Source organism: Sphaerodactylus townsendi, linkage group LG05 (assembly GCF_021028975.2).
Source record: "Sphaerodactylus townsendi isolate TG3544 linkage group LG05, MPM_Stown_v2.3, whole genome shotgun sequence".
Taxonomy (NCBI): Eukaryota; Metazoa; Chordata; class Lepidosauria; order Squamata; family Sphaerodactylidae; genus Sphaerodactylus; species Sphaerodactylus townsendi.
In genome coordinates, this window is record NC_059429.1 from 78,288,975 (window position 1) to 78,309,826 (window position 20,852).

The 20,852-nt window shown below is 43.5% G+C and overlaps 1 protein-coding gene across 6 annotated transcripts in view; it reads right to left on the reverse strand.

Annotated features, from left to right (window-relative positions):
• The window catches only part of LOC125432581 (copine-5-like), a 164,197-nt gene extending 143,755 nt beyond the window's left edge, over positions 1 to 20,442 (reverse strand). For all 6 annotated transcript variants that reach the window (XR_007244497.1, XR_007244498.1, XM_048496268.1 and 3 more), the window contains exon 1: positions 20,171 to 20,442. Coding sequence is in view for 4 of the 6 variants with exons in the window: in XM_048496268.1 (XP_048352225.1) it covers positions 20,171 to 20,280 (110 nt within the window). In the remaining 2 variants the exon portion in view is untranslated. The remainder of the gene's footprint in view (positions 1 to 20,170) is intronic.
• Between the last annotated feature and the right edge of the window lie 410 nt (positions 20,443 to 20,852).

A 20,852-nucleotide genomic window follows, 5' to 3' on the forward strand; every position in this document is an offset into this window, starting at 1 on the left:
CCTTGTTAACCATGGTGGCTTTCTTTTGGACTGGGCGCTGCCTTTCCTAACCTGCGGAACACATTCCAGCTGAGCTTTTAAGACTGTGTTTTTAAATAACCTCCAAGCACCTTGGACAGTTTTGACTCTCTTGATTTTCCCTTTCAGCTTCCTGCACACTATCCCCCTCATCTTTGAGAAATTTCCCTTTCTGAAGGCAAATGTAACTACATTAGTAGTTGTCACTTGTTTGCATGCAGAGATATTGAATCTGACAGCATTGTGGTCGCTGTTCCCTATCGGCTCAACAACACTGACTTCCCGCACCAGGTCCTGGGTCCCACATAGAATTAGATCTAGGATCACCTCTCCCCTGATTGGTTCTACAACCATCTGCTCTAAGCCACAGTCATTTAGCATATCCAGGAATGTTCTCTCCTTATTATGACCTGAACATGCATTTTTCCAGTTTATATGGGGATAGTTAAAATCGCCCATTACCATGACATTTTTGCTTTTGTTGGCCTCTCTAATTTCTTTTTCCATCTCAGAATCCTCTTGTGCACTTTGGTCAGGGGGGACGATAAAATATTCCTAACGTTAAACTATGCTTCACCCCTGGTATTGATATCCACAGTGCTTCTGTAGAGGAATCAGATCCCCCTGCATTGTCTATTTTATGTGACACTATGCTCTCTTTGATGTAGAGGGCCACCCCACCCCCAATACGCCCTGTCCTATCCTTCCTGTAGAGCCTGTAACCTGGGATAACAGCATCCCACTGGTTCTCCTCATTCCACTATGTCTCTGTGATGCCCACTATATCAATGTCCTCCTTCAAAACTCTGTAGTCCAGCTCCCCCATTTTAGGTCAAATGCTTCTACTATTACCATAGAGACACTTGTATACTCTGTCTCTGTCCCTAACCTGGGATTTATGTGTTTTGCCCTCTAGCCTTTTGTAGACACTATCACTTATCACATTGCTATGCTCCTCACTTGTATGTGGTTGATTTAGAAAAACCTCCCTCTCTGTCTGCATCCCCATGGACCCTGTATTCCGAACCGAAGTCACCTCAGCTCCTGTCGGCTTCCCCCCAAGGATCAGTTTAAAAGCTGTTCTGCCACCGTTTTAATGTTGAGCGCCAGCAGCCTGGTTCCTCTTTGGTTAAGATGAAGCCCGTCCCTTTTGTACAGGCCTGCCTTATCCCAAAAGATTCCCCAGTTCCTGTCAAATCTGAAACCTTCTGCCTTACACCACCTTCTCATCCATGCATTGAGACCCTGTATCTCCGCTTGCCTAGCTCACCCTGCACGTGGAACAGGTAGCATTTCGGAGAATGCCACCTTGGGGGTCCTGGATTTCAACCTGTTTCCTAGCAGCCTAAATTTAGCTTCCAGAACCTCCCGGCTACATTTCCCAATGTCATTGGTACCAATGTGGACCACAACTGCTGACTCCACCCCAGCACTGTCTAATTCCCCCTTGACTCTCTGGAAAATGCCTCTCCATTTACACATTTTAAAAGACTGGAGAACCAGAATGCCAAATGTACTAAATAAGGAGATGGAAGCAATAAAACAAAATAACCGAGCTCTTCAGAGAAAAAGTAGTTTATGCAAAAACAGCTGGCTTCTATATTTGCTTATGTTAAAGGCTAGTAGTAGAGACCACTGGCTGCTAAAGGAGCTGGCCCACTAAATCAAATGTGATTTATCACTGTAATCTAGTAATCCTTGTGCATTATATATTATACATAGGAATTTATATTCACAACCTAGCTCTGTTTGGTTTCTTAGTCTTTATTGTATTACTGAAATATTAAGTGTCCTGTCTTTGCAGCTGCATGCAAACATCCTACTGCCATTAGCTTTATTCTTTTCCTAATCACAAACACAGAAAAAGGGCACATTCTGGACAAGGCAAGATCTCAGAAAAGGGTGTAGGGATGTTAGCCACTAGGAGGACAAAGAAGCACTAGTTTAGGAAGGTAGTCGCACAGAGATCATGGAAACAACAACTAAACCTGTTCACCTCAAATAAGTTAAGTCACTGAGCACACCTTATGGGAAGAGACCTTATTGGCAATTGCCTCAGGGTTCTCCTGCCAAGTAATTCGTGCTCCATTACCTTCCTCATGAGTTATCTATGGCAGCATTTTCCAAACTGTGCTCTAGAGACCCATAAGGTTTCTCAGCAGCTTATCAGGACGCACAACTGACTCCTTGGGGCAGCATAATGAGAGGAGTGCCAGCCAGAGAGAGCCATCATCTTTCCATCATTGCTCTTGCCACCTTCCTTCTACCCATTTTCAGTCACCTGCCAGCTCTGGAGAACCCCTCCATGATATCTATTCAAGACACGTCCAGCAAGAAAAGAAATGCAGAGCTGCTGAAGGAATAGAGGAGCTGCCACTACTGAGCTACAGAGGCACAACAAGAGCCGCTATAAGAAGACAATGCAGTCGTAGAAACCAGTTAACTACTGGAGAGTTTGATACCTGGCCTTGCAGCTCCAGCTGTTCCTGTGCATTTAGCGGAAGTGATCCTGGTGTTAATTAAATCAAGTCAGGCACCTTCCTCCTAAATGGCACTAGCAGAGGGGAAGAGTTATGGTACCAAACAAGCACTCAGCTGTCCACTCTGGACTTCATCTTAGACCCCACACCAGAGGCATTCCTCCCATTGGGCAAAGTGGACAGTTGCCCAGGGTGCCCCCTTTGTGGTGGGCGCCAAAAATGCAAGTTCGTTAATGGGTTTTTGTATTTTCAGTGTTTTTTCTTTTTTTGGCCTGCAGAGGGCGCAGTTTTTAGGCTAGCTGCAGCACCAAAATTTCAGAGTATCTTCATGAGATCCTACTGATGATACCATCCAGGTTTGGTGATGTTTGGTTTAGAGAGTCCAAAGTTATGGACTCCTAAATGGAGTGCCCCCATCCCCCATTGTTTCCAATGGGAACTAATAGGAGATGGGGGCTACACCTTTGAGGGTCCAAAGTTATGGAACCAAACCCTGAACCAAACTTCACCAAACCTGGGTGGTATCATCCGTAGGATCTCACAAAGATGCTCTGAAATTTTGGTGCTGCTATCTTAATAATTGCACTCCTGACAGCAGGCATCCTCTAAATTTCCCCAGATTCTCCTTTTAAATCCACACCCTTCCTTCCAATGCTTGTTTTCTTTCTTTTATTCTCTCAATGCCTAATAAAGATGATGATGATGATGATGATGATGATGATGATGATGATGATGATGATGATGATGATGATGATGATGATGATGATTAAATCCACCCCCTTCGGCATGGATTTAAAGGGAGAATCTGAGGTCCCCAGTTTTAACATTGAAAGTAATGCTGTTTCAGGGTGGGGGAGAATCAACCCCAAAATAGCATCACTTTCAATGTTGTTTAAACTGGGGACCCCAGATTCTCCTTTTAAGATGGATTTAAAAGGAGAATCTGGGCTCCCTAGTTTAAACACCATTGAAAATGATGCTGTTTGGGGGTGGATTCCAGCATCACTTGTTTAAACTAGGGAGCCCAGATTCTCCTTTTAAATCCACCTTAAAGGGAGAATGTGGGGTCCCCAGTTTAAATAACATTGAAAGTGATGCTGTTTTCTCCAGTTGGGGGGACTGGATACAACACCAGAAAATGTTTTCATAGCAGTAATAAAACATTTTGAAAGCATTTTGAAAATGTTTTTTTAAAAATTATTTCTGCTGTGTGGCATGGACCATTTCTGTGTTCAGATTTGTGAGTTGGGGCATGTTCTATAATGTGATGGTGACTTTGAAACGACCTAGTGGAAAAAAATCATTGTTTGGTCACGGTGGGGGAGGGTGGCATCAAACTCAGGTTTTGCCTGGGACTCCAGTTTGCCTAGGTACGCAACTGCCCCACACCTTCTCTGCTCCTGCAGTTTCAGTAGGGTTTGCAGGGAGTCCTAAAGCAGATGGTGATGGGGTCACCCCTGGAAACCACCATTCAGACCGGTTGCCCCCAAGTCTCTGTGCCTCTTGACTTCCCTTGGCATTTGCTAGGATTTAGGTGGCCCAATTATTGCCTCTTCCTCCAAGTTTTCAGATTCAGGGTCCATATGCTCATGGAAAATGACACAGGCAACCAACCTCCAAATGACCCCCTCGTATCCATAATAGCTAAAACTAAAAGCCCCCTTTAAAAAGGGCAGAAATACATAACATTTCATTTCAACCATTGCAAGTTATGGTGAAACTCCCCCCTCCCCCACTGCCTTAACACTGTTGATCACACAAATTATAAAAGAATGAAAAATCTGGCATAAAATAAATTATTTCAACTGCTTTTCTTTTTGAAACTTCACTATTAAATGCAATTAAATACGTCCACTATTGGCTCCTCCTGCTAGGAACTCACTCGAACTGAGTGCAGCAAAGCTTCTGGGACTGGGCAATGGAGGAGAAGCTGTAATTGAGAAAGATAAAGGTATCTCTCCGTTTTTACACATGCTTAAATTAAACAACATTTTAAAAATGAACCCCCCCCCCTGTTTGGGTATGCTGCTTTAAAAATGCATCATTATTTTTAAGTGGCTGGACTTGGTCAAAGGAAGGGTAAGAGAAAAACAGGAGGAAATGGACTGTGGGCTCAGCTTTTACACTTGAAAATATCTTCTAAGTTTGTACCCAGAGGCAACTTTCTCATGAATTATTAAGTATGGGGAGACAAGTCACAGCAGTTATTCAGTGGTAAGACAAGAACACTTGTTACATGCTCATGAGTAGTTTTTTTCTTTGAAGACTCAGTCCTAGTCAAATGTTAGAGGGGTAGCCATGTTAATGTTTTTGTGGCCAAACCAAAAAAGACCTTTGTGCTATCTTAAAAATTAACATGTTTACTGTAATGTAAACTTCATGACTACAGCCTACTTCATAAGATACATTAAAATCCTCAGTCAGCCAATATAAAATACATGAGTATATAGAGTAGAAAAATGTGAACAGCAAGGTTGAAAAGTCTTGAAATGCAAGTGGTATAGGGTCTAACAGGCAGAACTCAATAGTACAAGATAAGCATTATGTCCTGACACAACAGCTGTAACACTGTCTGCTTAACACAATTAAATCTATTTTAATCTAAATTCTAATTCAGCAATTATTTATTCAGAAATTATCTGTGCTACAGTAAGCATGTTAGCCTTTGAGGTGCCACAGAACTCTTTTTTGTTTATCAGATATGACAACCATTGTGCTAACCATTCAAAATGCATTCTGCTCTAGATCTCCGCTCTCCTGCAATGTTAAGAAATATTAGAAGTGGGGACCCTCAAGAAACTTACATGAGTAGCTATCCCCATTCCCCCCACCTTTGCTTCCTCCCCCTTTCCTGCCTTATCTCAGTCTCTCATTCTTCCAGATGACCCTTCCAGGGAGCAGAAGTGGCATAGTGGTTAAGAGCAAGTGCACTCTAATTTGGAGATCTGGGTTTGATTCCCCGTTCTGCCACTTGAGCTGTGGAGGCTTATCTGGGGGATCAGATTAGCTTGTGCACTCCAACACATGCCAGCTGGGTGACCTTGGGCGAGTTATAGCTCTTCAGAGCTCTCTCAGCCCTACCCACCTCACAGGGTGTTTATTTGGGGGGGTGGGGGGGTGGGAAAGGAAATTGTAAGCCCCTTTGAGTCTCCTACAGGGGAGAAAGGGGGGATATAAATCCATACTACTACTACTACTACTACTACTACTACTCTTCTTGTTCTTCTCCCCTCCTCGCACCCCTTTTCTTACTTTCTCTCCCCTCCATGCCTGTCACTCTTTCAGCACTCCCCCACTCATCACACTTTCTCTCTCTTTCCACTCTCCCACCTCATCATCTTGTCTTTCTGCCCATCTCCCCCTCCCCCACCATCACCTTCCCAGCCTCCCACCTGCTTTCTCTCCCACAGTAGCAGTGGCATTCCCAAAGGGTTGCTAACCTCCAGGTGGGACCTGGAGATCTTCCAGAATTACAACTAAACCTCAGACAACAGAGATCTGTTTCCTTGGAGAAAATGACTGCTTTGGGGCATAGACTACAGTATTATATTTGACTGAAACCACTTCGCTTCCCTAACTCTGCCCTCTTCTGACTTTACCACAAAATCTACAGGAATGTCCAAGCCTGGATCTGGCAACCCTACTCTCCCAGAATCACAAAAGATCTCTCAACTACACAGATCAGTTCCCCTCAGGGTTGCCATTGCAAGGAGATTTGGGAGTACAGCCTTGGGAGGGTGAGGTTTGGAGGGGTAGTGACTTCAGCAAGATATGTCGCCATAGACTCCAATCTCCAAAGCAGCCATTTCCTCCAGGGTAATTGGCATCTGGTGATCAGTTGTAATTCCAGATGATCTCCAGCCCTCACCTGGAGGTTAGTGACTCTACTTCCCCTGGAAGAAACGGCTGCTTTGGAGAGTGGAGTCTATGACACTGTATCCTTAGGAGGTCCCTTGCCTCCGCAGATCATCCTCCCCAAGGTCCACTCCTCAAAACTCCAGGAATTCCCCAAGCTGGACTTGGCAACCCAACAGTCAGCCTATCTTTATCTCTCCCTATAGGCATTGGCATATCTGGACATTGCCACATGGATGCCATAAGGCATTACGGCAATAAATTGGAAAAGGAGTATTGTTGTGCAGAGCCACTGTGCACTTGAGCTTTGGCCCCTTCCGCACATGCAAAATAATGCGTTTTCAAACCACTTTCACAACAGTTTGCAAGTGGATTTTGCTATTCCACACAGCTTCAAAGAGCACTGGAAGCAGTTTGAAAGTGCATTATTCTGCATGTGCGGAATGAGCCTTTGTTACAGCCCCGAGAGGCTGCAAAATGTTACAGCCCCATGAGGCTGCAAAATGTAATTTATGGTATCTCATTTTTGTTGCATTTATTAGGAAAGGAGAGCTCAGTTTTACATTGTTAAAAATTGTGTTCTATCTTTCCTCCAAGGAGCTAAAGGAAGAAGTAGATTGATCATGATGATGATGATGTTATCCATTCAGTCGCTCTCCACCCTTGGCGACCCGATATGCAAGCTCTTTCCAACATTTTTCGATTAAGTACTACTTCCTTCAGCTGGTTGATGTTCATGCATGTATCAGCTTTTATGGTATCCAGCCATCGTATTCTTTGGCGTCCAGGTCTTCTCCCGCCACTGACAAGTCCAAGCATCATAGATTTTTCTAGCAAATGTGATCGCATCACACAACCAAAGTATGTAAGTCTGAGCCTGGTTAGTTTCCCTTCTAGTGATGTGTCTGGTTTTTTGTGGCTCAAGACTTCTGCATTTGTCACCCTAGCTGTCCATGGTATGAGCAGTAGCTTTCGCCAACACTACAACTTGAACACATCTATTCTTCTTCTGTTGACTTTCTTTGTAGTTCAGCTTTCATACCCATACATGGCTATGGGGAAGATGATGGCTTGGACTAGCCTGTGCTTGGTTTTGATGCTGATGTACCTGCTTTTCCAAATTTTATCCATGCTCAGCATTGCGCTTCATCCTAATGCTATTCTTCGCTTTATCTCAGGGGTTACTTCTCCATTACAGTCAATTTTTGAGCCCAGATGAAGTCTTGGAAGCAAGAAGTAGATTACAGGGAGAGAAAATGACTTCTGTAAGTCCACATGGAGAGTTTCACAGCTGAGCAGGGATTAGAATTTAGGGTCCCTACATGTAACCCCCAACACTCTAGCAACTGCTCAGAACTGCCTCTCTTTAGGATTAAATCAATTCTAAGGAAAAATTCAAACACAGAAGTGTTCATGTGGCACAGTTTTCCCATCTGGCCACATCACCAAACTGCATATGATAAGATTGGGGCCAAACAATAGGTGTTGTGGGCATCTGTGACTAGCTCCCCCAATATTTCACAGTGCAATCCTAAGCGCTGTTGAGGCCATCTCAAGCTGTTGACTTAAATGGATTTAGAAAGGAGAGACTGCACTTACAATTACATTGTTGAACAAAAGCAGCCCCCAAAGAGAAAGAGATGCTTTCATCTATGGTACTGGGAAAAGGAGGAGTAAATCATTTCTCCCATTTCAACTGAAAATGCCCCCAGGACTTTTTTTTAGCCTCTGCAAGGAGGAATGTGGATTTTTTTTTTCCTTACTGGAGTTAAAAGCAGATAAGGAAGGGGCACTTTACATCAGGCAAACAATATAGGGGAAGCTGATCTTCCCCAAAGCTGTAGCTCTGATTCACATTGAGCCTCGTGCCTGTTTGTTGCAGCTAAATCAAACACTGGAGAATCTTATTGTGGATCCCAGCATCATAGCCCTCATTCGTATGAAACAATATGTGAAACAAGATCTTCCTTACAAAGAAAGCACATATTTTAAGGAGAAGGACCATCAGGGTTTGTTTTCCCAAGATGATAGTGCCTGTCAAATGCTCAGTTTTTGCAAGCTTGGGAAGATGGAGTTTTACCTAGCTAAACCTTATGTTTCAAGTTGTTAAATTTAGCAACTAATGGAAGAATGATGTATGAGAAGAGTAGCAAACCAGAAAAGTTTGATGCTGTCTGAAAACAATTCTTAGACAGCAATGCTCAATAACAGAGTCTGCTGAAGGGCTATTAGTCAAGCTTTCCTTTTGTGATATGCCCTTGTTTTCCTTTCCTTTTTTACAGCCCAGATTTGATGCAATATTAGGATGGAAGGGGAATGCAGTTCATTTGATCCTTATTATTGCAGCCCTAAGCATGATCAGGATAACACAGGCAAACCAGATCTTGTTAGCTCTTAGAAGCTAAGAAGGGCCAGCCCTGAACAGTATTTGGATAGGAGACCACCAGGGAATATTAGGCTTGCTACATAGAGGCAGGCAAAGGCAAAATCACCTCTGAATGTCTCTTTATTTTGAAAATCCTATGGGGTCACCATAAGTTTGCTGTGACTTAAATACAAAAACAAAACCTTTCTAAATCCATTAAATCAATGGACTTAAAATGATATAATTCTACTTAAAATTGCATTGATGTTGTGATGTCTTTGGAACAAGACCATTGATACATGACTTTTTTTCTGATAAAATATTACAACTATTATAGGGGGAAAAGGTGGGGAAGTTGAAAAAAGCTTGGATTGTGGGTTCTCAAAGGTTATAGATTGGGTAAGTCAAGTCAGCAAGCTGTGGTGGTTCAGAGCGGTAGACTCTAATCTGCAGAACCAGGCTTGATTCTGCACTCCTCCGCATTAGTGGAATTTAATCTGATAAACCAGGTTTGTTCTTCCACTCCGCTACATGAAGCCTTGGGCAAGTTACAGTTCTTCTGAACTCTCTCGCCCCACTTTCCTCACAAGGTGTCTGTTGTGGGGAGAGGAAGGGAAGGAGTTTGTAAGCCACTTTCAGACTCCTTACGGTTGAGAAAATCAGGGTATAAATCCAAACTCCTCTTCTTCTACCCCTAATGCAAGAATTTTGAGAATCCTCTGGCTAACAGGTATGAAAAAGAAAGTTATTTAAGAGGATGCACTGGAAGCACAGAGCATGCTAGAGAAACACTGAGGCCACCAAGTCACTGAACTGCACAAAATATGTTCACAGATGGCTGAGAGCTGAATGAATCCTTTGAATCTATCACCAGAAAAAATGGTTACTAAGGAGATACTCACACCTGAATCATTCCCATCAGATGATAAATCTGAAAAACCCAAGTGTCAGTAGAGGAGAATTGATAGGTTAAACAATAATAAGACACCTGTCCCAGGCAATATTCACCCAGGAGTTCAGAGGGAACTGAAATAAGGAATTGTTGAACTGCTTATTCTAGCTTTGTAATGCCTCACAGCATTAATATTTGTATCAAAGAACTAGAAGGCAAACAATGCAATGCCAGTCTTCTTAAGCAGCATCTGATGGCCATGCTGGGCAAAACAGCAGGAAAAAATAGTAATTCAGAGGGAATAGATGACATTTGTGAAGAAAGGTGACATGTTAGTAGAAGCTTCAGCGCTAGAAAAGCCTATAAGTCACAGGCACAACAACTATGGAAGTCCTTCAGACATCTCCCCTTCAAAAGATTTCTGGTGGCAGGCTTGGCAAAGTCTTTGAAAAGCAGCTGCATATTAAATAATACGGGACTAATGGGCTAACTCAATATAAAATCATGTTCCATTCTGTGCAAAAATCATACTTTGCAAATATATCACAGCAGGAACCACCATTTTTCAACATTAAAATCCAAAAGCACACGTCCAACTGCAGTTAGGTTAGCAGAAGGACACTTCTGTTTGGGGGGCGGGGGGGGCGATTTTTGCCAGTTTCCACTGCTGAATGAAAAGTCTGCTTCTGTGAGCTCCTCTTTGCTTACCAAGCATGGGATTCAGAGTCTTATCTTTACTGGCTCTTTGGGAGGCTTGTGATGCTGCCCGTTTGGGAAGAATCTGCACCTAATGGAATCCTCTCTCCTACTTGTCCATTCTACAAAAGGGAGCCCTGAAGTTGAAAAAGTGACCAACTTTATAGCCATGCAGGTCAAAACAACTTTAAAAAAAGATTAAAACACTGTGGTTCTCTAGGTTAAATGTGCAGCCTAGTAGTCTGTAGGTGAAGCTCCAGACACTTCAAGCTTGGCCCTGGAATTTTCATGGGCCAACAGAAGGAAAGGCTGCTACAGCTCATAAATACATGCAAGACACACAGAGAGAAGGGACTTCTATGTCACTAACCTATTTGCAAAATCTGGACTTTGAACAACAGTCCAGTGCGCCTTCTGTTCTGCCAGATGTGAACACATCACAACCAGAATCTCACATAACAGAAATTAGTTAGGGGAATATAATTCTAGCCACACATAGATGCAGCTGATTTGGCCAGCACATTTTAATGATTGATGCAGCCTTAATTCACACTATTATACTGAATGTCAAGGCACATAGCAAAGTAGCTGCAATTCCATTATGGCCATTAAAATTACATGGCCAAATGTTTTCAACAGAATGATTTTGTACAAAGGTACATACAATCATTTGGGCTGTGAGGGAGAGCTGATATGAGTGTGAACTGCTTGTGCCAGAAGACCTACTTCTTTAAATCTCTAGCTTAAGGGAACACACTGTGAAAGGAATGTCAATGCAATTCTTTCGCTGTCCTGTGGTGTACAGGCAGTAGAGCTGATGTGATTTCAGTAGAAGAAAAAGTGTTGCACTGCTAATCTTAGGGTGGGCTTCCATGTGCAATCAAAATCCATGCATATGCAACTCAGGGATCATGCAAGCATATGCCTATCTCTGATTAGGATCTTGTCATTGGGTGTTACTTCCATGGAAGACATACATTCTGCATATCCTCTGGAAGAGGGATATAAAACTCATTTGTTATGAGGGCTGGATATGATTTGAATGTGACTTGGTCAGGCTGGGGATGGGGATGGCTGCCAGATCAGCACTGGGGAGGGGGCTACCTTGGCTGTTGAGCCAGCAGTGGGGGTTGCCTCAGCTGGTAAGCCCCCAGCGAGCTCACCAATCCTGATTGGCAGGGGTGTGTGGCTTGCCAAGCCACACTGGGAGCAGGTTAGGGGGGTGTTGTCTAGATTGGCAAGTCTGCAGCCAGGTAGTGTGATTGCCTGGCCAGATTGGCATGGGACATGGGTGGCTCACCAGGCCAAATTGGGATTGGAGTGGGGACACTGCCTGGACAGTCTAGCCCACAGCTGGCTCACCCAGCCAGATTGGGAACAGGAGTGGGTGTGCCTCAGCTGGCTCGCAGGCCTGATAAACCCTTTCTGGCATGTTTGACACCTTTGCCCTAGAACAGTGGTGGCGAACCTATGCCAAGGGGTCCAGAGGTGGCACTCAGAGCCCTTTCTGTGGGCACACGTGCACAGAGTTCATCATGTGGGGGGCGGAAAATCACACACACACACACCCCACAAACACATTTAGGCTAGCCTGGGGACAATCCTTTACTTGGGAGTAAGCTTGGTTGCTGGCAATGGGGCTTGCTTCTGAGTAAACCTTCTAGGGTCGTGATTCACCCATTCGAAGCATTGCACGGTTCCTTCACCAAGCTTACTCCCGAGTAATGTGCGCCTCGGAGCCAACCGTTTTTTCTAAACTAAAACTTCAGCATTCAGGTTAAATTGCCATGTTGGCACTTTGTGATAAATAAGTGGGTTTTGGGTTGCAATTTGGGCACTCGGTCTCAAAAAGGTTCACTATCACTGCCCTAGAAGAATCAGTGGAGGGGTAGGATGGACCCCACCCCACATGTAACCTTGCCTTTCAAGTGCATTTTCAATAACTCCTAATTACTCTGCTGTCTGAAAAGTTATTCGTGTAGACCAAATTCTCTGCAGTATACAAATGAAATGCAAACTGATTCAGAAGTTGTGCCCTTGTCCCTAGGAAGAATAGCACAATGAACTTCATGCTATAACTCATTCCATTCATTCTACTTCAGATTTAGCCTCTTCTCGACTCTCTGGAACTAATTCATACTGTCCAAAGCCTTATCTACAAATTGAGTTCTTTGGAATACTTATGAAGTGAGAAACGAACTCAGTTTAGACTCCATTAATGAAACTATCCCCACAAGGCACTTACTCAGATCTAATCATGATTTGACACATTTTTTTGTTTCTATACTGCTTTTTATGGAGCTCAAAGCTTCAGATGCAGACATTAGACCATTTTTTGAAAACGGTACTTAAATCTATTATTTTCTGAAAGCTATCATTTCACCAAGCAACAGTAAATGTTCAGTCTTATCCCAAATGCCTTTCTGCAAATGAATTACAGATATTTCCAAATCAGAAACTCTAAATAAATATATATTTTCAATTCACTCTTTCAAGCAAATCCACAAAATTTTCTACTCCACATTTTTCGTCTAGCCAGTAGTTACGCATATAAATGTTGGGGGCGGGGAGGAGAACAGCCTGAATAAAGCATCATCTGGAAACAACTCTTATTGTACCTGCCCTGGTGAGTGGCTCTTTACAAGCCCACTTCCATTTTCACCTCTATTAGCCTTGTCACAAAAGATGTCCTAAATAAGTCTGTTATATAATAAATGTATGAAGACAGCATCCAGATCCACAAATAAATTCAAGAGGCTACTTCCTAGCTGAGCATTCATGTAAGCGGTGCAAGCACACACAACAGGTTAGAGAGCTGCACACTTGGATTCCAGCTAGATGTGCTTAATGGTAAAGGAAACCTGTTGTCCCGTGGACACACACAAAAATTAATCTTACTAAGAAAGTGGAGCACAGATGGTTGAAGAGTGTTGCATGTCAAGTTCCACTCCTACTTTATGGCCAGTGCGTTTGCTCCACACTGCTTGAACTGTATGGCCAACTTCATAATAATTCCACTCTGCTAATATTACACATTTGGCCAACACATAGTAAACCAGTATCTTTAAACTTACTGAAAAATCTAAATGTCACATATCCCTTGGAACCTATGAGAACCTCCCTTTCACAATACAAGCCTTTCCAGTACCTGGTATAAATCTAAATCCTGGGCATCTCTCCTCAAATCCTTTTAAGAAGGAAAGAGTTTCATGTAATAGTAAATGATGTGTGCATGCATACACACACATTTGTTACCAGACTGACCCATGGTGGGTTGGGGGAACCCTGTTTTTAAGAGAACAGTGTCTCCACCCATCCTACCAGCCCTTGGGGTGCCTAGCAGGGCAATGCCAAAACAGGGATCCCATTCTCTGCATTGGCTAGTGTAACCACAAGAACACAGTAAATTCTTGCCTGGACTTGCCCTCACCCATATCTATCATACAAAATACCTGCCTCACACCCTTCCTAAAGGGAGTAAGCCCATATCCAGTCCTATCCACCCTGCAAAAACAAAGAACTTGTTAATGTATTTTCCCCAAGTATTTCTGCCAATATTGTATTAACCCAAAAATTTCTTCCTCTCTCTCTCCAATGACCACCTTATTTACATTGCCGTGGTTTCATAGTTATGATTGACACAGCACTCTGCCCACCTCTGCGCACTCCCAACTTAGCCCCTCAGGTTAAGCTCTCAAATCATTAGCTTAATGACTCAACACTTAAAGTTAATGTCTGCCTCTTGTCTTTCCCCAGAAAGGCAAGATTCCCCTTTGTCCTGGGAGATTAAGGGCCACTCTGTATAAGCCAGAAGATCCATTTTTCCCTATAAGAAGCCCCCTCTCCCAGTAGTCAACGTTCAACAACTCTGGACACCTCTCTGTCTGTTTTTACTGTCCAAAACATGTTGATATTTCTTCTACCAGAGCCGAGCACAGGTCGCTCAGCTCTGTTCATTGGACCATTTCGCTCAAGATATGGTAACTATAGCCCTTACTCCCCAAATTCTCTTCATCTATTCCAAACCTATCCAACACTGCTTATATCCTATGTGTGTTGTTGCTTTGATTATTATGTGCTTGTGTATCCCTACTATCCCTAAATAATTTAAGCTCTATTTGCTTTCTTGTGGATTTCTTGAAAAAGCAGACCTCAGTATACATAGGCAACAAAGATATTGAGCTTGCCCAACTTTTTGCTGAGCCAAAGAGTCTACTCTCACTAATTCCCTCACTCTAAAAGGGTCAGAGTCCCATTACTTTGGGTAACACATTCACTTACAAAATCATTGCTTGGTGTATTGGGAGGGGGGGCATAACTCAGTGACAAGAGCATATGCTTTTGCTATGGAAAGTCTCAGGTTCAGTCCTTGGTTTGACAGTACTGATCTGGAGTACAAGTATAGGGCAACTTTCTATGTCAATATCACTACCTCTGCTAAAGCAAATGCTGCTTTCAGACAACTGTTAAGGGATTTGTGTGAACTCAGAACAAGTACTGCATTGTGAGTTGTAGGGCTGGTGTACATATGCATACATTTGGTGCCTTGCATGTATGAATGCATTATCACAGCTTTGACTTTGCAGACAGTTTTTTCACTTCATTTTATAAGCATTATGTTTTCCAGTGGGAGTGAGGTCACATATTATATTACCAGTCATAAGGTGCAGAGAAATCTGACAACATGCCCTCACTGGAAGTTTTCAAGCACCTGGTAGACAAACAGTTATCTACGATGCTTTAGGTTGATCCTGCCTTCAGCAGGGGGTAGAACTGTATGGCCTCTTCCAACTCTGTGATTCTATGATCTTACATTCCTAGTGTACCCAACTCTATGATTCTATCATCTTACATTCCTAATGTACTACTTCAATTTATAAATTTCAATTGGAGAAATCTCCATCCTAGAAAAGTTCTAATAGTAAAGACATAGAGGGGTGTGTGTTTGTTAGATTATATTAAAAGCCCTGGGAACAGGAGTCCTATAGCAAAGGGCTAATGAATTTAATATAAACCTCTGAAATCTTCAGTTCTTTCAACATATTCCAATGCCAATTTGCTGAGCAAATAATGGCTTGCTGTGGTTTAAATGAAGAAACGGACAAAATATAGTCTTTCAAGAGCAAATACTGATTCCCTCCCTTTAAACTCTCTCAGAGCTAAATGCAAATAATATGCTCAACTGCTCAGGGCTTTGGTAGCTCTGCAGTGGTTACAACAGCTTCGAGAGGAACATGCCATATTATTGTTCTCTTTTTTTTTTTTAAAAAGGAGAAATCAAGAACAGCAGACCCAATCAGAGAAACAAGTACATCGGCAGTTCCTAGCCTTCAGCATGATTTTTACTTCAAGGATGTTGCACTGATTTCTATGAGACTAGTTTCCAAGTGATAGTAGGTTCATATTAATAATAATAAAAAGGTGACACTCTTTTCTCCAATCCCCATCTATATGGGCTGTTGTTCAGATCACAGCCCCTCCCATGATGGCTGATGATGGCTGTAGAACGTCTCCCAAATTCTGATTGAAATTTTAGCCATTGGAGTGGATCCAGTCATCCTCCAAGTAACCTTCTTCCTGCTTAAGTAGCTCTTCCTCCACCAGAAGAGCCATTTAAGGTAGAAGAAGTCTCCTCAGAGTGGAGGAAAGTTTCAAATTTGAGCAAAAAGCAAGGTAGGATTTAAATGTTTCAGCAAACAAATAAACTTTGCTCAGTGGAGTGGTAGGACAGGGTTACGTTCCCACCTCATCACAATATGTGTTGAAAATATAATTTTAAAATGGCCTTGCAACAAAAAGAGAGACTCTCTTGCAGGATTACAACATCCTTTAGCCCCCGATCAGTATTTCACCCCTGGGTTTACAGTTTGTGACAATAAAGCTGAAGCCTTAGAAAAAACAGAATCAAAATCCAACACAAACCAAAACCATTCTTTAATATGGTTAATATTCCAGTCATAATTGTCCCTGATACTTATGAGTGGCTGGAAAACATTCCACTCTGACTGTTATTTTGGTCTCTTGCTTTCACGCTTCATTTGTCCAAGCAACAAGAGGGCCAGTGAGAGGAAGGAGCCACTCAATAGATGTGTGCATAACAGAGATATTATCTAGTATTGTCCCAACTGGCATTTCTGTGCACACCTTTCCCACCACTTCAGAAATCATTGGTTTAGGATTGACTTTTCAAGTTTGTATGTTTGCAGAGCTCTGTGATTGGTGTAGAGGACAAAGGTTACGGCTCACACACTAGCAGTTCTGCCAACTAGAGAGGGTGACCACGGCACAAGCTAGTCACACTTCATTTCCCCACCTGTGATAAGAAGTGCTACGTAACTGCAGTGGTGAGATGAAAATGTGATGACTGCTGTGCTTGCACTCTCTGGAAAGTGTGCACTGAAGAAGGAGAAGAGTTGGATTTATATCCCCCCTTTCTCTCCTGTAGGAGACTCAAAGGGGCTGACAAACTCCTTACCCTTCCTCCTCACAACAAACACCCTGCGAGGTAAGTGGGGCTGAGAGAACTCAGAAGAACTGTGACCAGCCCAAGATCACCCAGCTGGCATGTGTTGGAGTGTACAGGCTAATCTGAATTCCCCAGATAAACCTCCACAGCTCAGACAGCAGAGTGGGGAATCAAAGCTGGTTCCTCCAAATTAGGGTACACCAGCTCTTAACCATTACGCCACTGCTGCTCCTGCAAAAGACTGCGGTACAGGCTAGCCACAAGTCACTTCTCTGCTCTTTTCTTCCAGTGATTTGAACAACGCATGGTTGCAGGGGATGAGCCAAAGGTGCTGCTTGAAGTCTCACCTTCTGGTAGGTTGGTCAGGTACGCCACAAACAGGAGGCGAGTGCTCCCCACCCCCACAAACAACTTCAGGGGCAAATACAATCAGCAATCAAAGATCTGCGATGGAGAAGAATCAAAGTCAAACTGTCTATGCAAGTGATCATTCATAATCAAATGTTTGAGATCTGACTCCAAATCCAAAGAGATCTCAGACTCAATATCTTCAATTTCATACAAAAGAGAACAGTTGCAGTATTCTCTACATATAAATGTCCAGCTGGTATTAGCCCTGGTAGATTTTTTTAAAAAGGCAACCTCTCACTCATATGTAAAGCAAATGGGAGTAGAGAGGTCTACTTTTTTAAAAATCTGCACAGGTGAAGGGATCAACTTTGCACCCTCCAAGCTTACTCCAGTGCCTGAAGAAGTCTTCTTCTAGCTACATCCCAATAAGAAAAATCAGCCAGACTGGTAGAAAGACTGCCTTAGTCCAATCTCTCTGCCCGCCATCCTGTTTCATGCTGCTGATAAGATTTTATATGGGCAAAATCTTTCTTTTTAGCAAAAATTAAGCAAAATGTTTTATTTTGCTTCAAGCTATAAGGGGGTCTTTTCTAGTCCTTAAAGCTATGCATTAATATCTCAGCTTCATCACTGAGCAGACATTCAGTGGGGGGATATAAATCACTGGAAGGGGGGATATAAATCACTGGAAGAAAAGAGCTAGTGCACTAAAACTTGCTGCCTTCTGATGATGTAAGAGGAAGAAGGGAAAAATTTGCAGAAGGATTAGGCAGCTACTAGAAAACAAATTATTTTGCCGTTTTAAAAACATGACAAAAGAACATCCTTTTCATAGCACAATCGGCTTCTAAAGTTCCTCTTTCCATTTAGTGATAATGGGAGAGCCAAAAGTCTGATAAGTAAATTAGAAAGATAAAAAAGAGAGCATCTATAGAGAGTTGAGTGATAAACATGTTTTGGGCCTTTGGCATTCTGTTCCAGAGTTGCATTTCATTCTAGCTGTATGCTTAGTGTGTAGAACTTGGTCTGTCAAATGATTTTAGAAAGAATCTTCTGATGAAATGATGATCTAAATTACAGGGACTGGCATTCCAGATTAGTTTAGTAATATGGAATACAAATAAGTGGACTTGGTCCACGATGATGCATGCTCCATTTGTAATAGACCATGGAATGTGTCTTCTTATTGCACTCTATCTGTTGTACTGATATTGTTGTACTGATAACTTAAGTAACCTCCCCATTCCATGCTCCTAACAGTTCATCCCTTTCCCTCTTTGGTGAGTTCAAGGGTTACTAATTTACAGGAAGTGATCTTGATTCATCCTACATAGAAAGAAGAATTTTAAGCTTCATTATTGATCTGCAGAATGCAGAGGCTGGGAATATCAGTTTTTTCAATTAATGAATATGGAATATAAGGATATGACTATCACATCACACAATTCATAATATGAGGCATTCTTAAAGGGAGAAATCCTCAGAGGTAACCCTCATATTCAAATAAGACATACTCCTGGAAAGCATATTTAGGATTGCAGCCATTATCACCTATCTTGGATTAAACATGGGTTTACATAAAGTTGTTAAAGGAACCCTAAAATGGATTTATTGCTTGTGGTACATTTAGTTTTAATTGGTCGAATGTTTCTAACCCTTTTCTCTACAGACATCCTTTTATCTTTCTAAATTTTGAAATATTTACTTTGAACCTCGTGTGTGGAACAATGTTAGTGTCTTTTCATTCATCCTAACTCACCAATGATGGTTACCTATGTACAATGTGTATGGATCATAGAAGTAAGTATGAAGCGTTATAAAACCACTCCAGTCCATCGTAATAAAATGTTTGGTATTATGGGGCAATGAGAGATATGTTCCACATACTTATTGGATTATGTGTGAATAAGTTAGAAATGACTTTCTCTCGCAGTTTCAATAGCTGAATTATTCAAAAGGGCTTTTCTATGGAGGCAATAAGAATTGCACTGTACTAAATGATTCACAAAGTTACTTAGAAAAATTATTAAGGATTGTGGTCTACGTTACCAAGCATAGCTTGCTGAAACTAGGATCCTACTAAGGATTTTTGCATCATTTAATGTGACATGTGACTTATGCTTTGCTTCACTTCTGTTTTTAGACTTCCGGTTGGTTCTACAACCCTAATTCTATTGAATTATTTATTGAATGTCCCGTCCATGGATTTTATCGACTAACTCTCGAGTCCATGAGAGAAAGGGGGCCTATAAATAATGTAAATGTTAAAAACGAAATAAACTGTGGGACGCCCCTTTCCTGGATCAACGTTGCAGCTCCAACTGCGTGCAGTCTTCGAGAATGAAGAATTCTTTAGAGTGCTGGGGCATGTATAATGCATAGCGCACTTCCCAAGATGAGTCTCATCCCTCTAACTCCACTGAAGCCAGTGGGCTCATAAGGATATGACTCTACCTAGGATTGCTCTGGGAGTCACAGTGAATTTTCCTCCTTGTTAGGAACAGTCCTGGAAAGACTGCTGTCTGGGATAAACAGGAGTATGAACCTATGAGGAATATGAGGTGTAATTGATCTGCTCAAAATCATTTGTATTCTCTGACAAGGAGATTCATGGGAGACCCCCTTCCCCCTGCCCACCGTTCTGCACGTGTGCTCCCTGAACTAAGGTGCCTCACCACCTGACTCACCAGGGCGCGCCCACTCCCCCAGGTGCTCCCGTGCTCCCAGGCAACTGACTATCACTAGCTAACAGAGAGCAGGCAGGCATATGAGGATCAATCCACAAAGAAGTCCCCCACCCACGCCGTTGTTCTCAGCTATCAGCCCAACGAGAGCCCGGCGGCGGAGAGACCTGTTTTTCCCACCACGGACCCGGCCAGGTCTCCAGCGCTAGCCCCAGCCAAGGCGGCTTGGAAGGCAGAAACTTTGAGCAAGCAACAACTGCCCTCCTCGGCACGCCTGGCTGAAATCTCCGCAGCCGCCGAAGCGGGAATCGAGAGCAACTTGCTGCTCTCCGGCGCCCTCCAGCCCACAGCGCCCGGCCTTACCTGCAGGACACGGTGAGCTCCACTTTGGTGGCGGGGATGGTGCCCATGAGTGGGTCGAAGTCCCTCACCGACGCCATGTCCTCCACTTTGTCCATAACGTCCTCCTCCATCTGGGCTCTCAACAAGTCTCCAGCCGCCGGCTTGGGGGAGTCAAGGCGACCCGCGAGTCCAGTCGCCTCGGCTGTGAGTGCGTCTTTGCAGGGAGCGCCGGCGTTTGGGCGCCAATCCGCGCTCGCGCTCGCTTCCTCCCCTTCCCCACTATCCCCCCCGCCCGCCCCAGACGGAGACTGGCAAGCTCCACCTCCTCCCCAAACCAAATCCCGGGAGCCCGTCAGCCCAGTCCGGCCCCGGGGCACTTCTGCGGGAAGGAAGGGGAACCCGCGACACCAGCCCTGCGCAAGAGCGCAACTCCCGGAGCCCCCAGCAGGAGGTGGAAACCGGAGGCCCAGAATGGGGGGGGGGGGCTTCCCATGCAGGGAGGCGCTGAACCTCTCGTTGGGGTCGTCCGTGTTAGAAGGGGGGGGCTGTTTCTAGGGAGCTGCTGACTGAGTCATGGGTATGTGCATAGCATGGGAAACCGTGTGCGGGCTGAGAGTCACATGGGTGACAGTGACTGAGGAGGGCTTCTCTCAGTCAGATACTGGGGGCTTTGACTCAAAAAGGGGCCCTACCCTGCCACCCT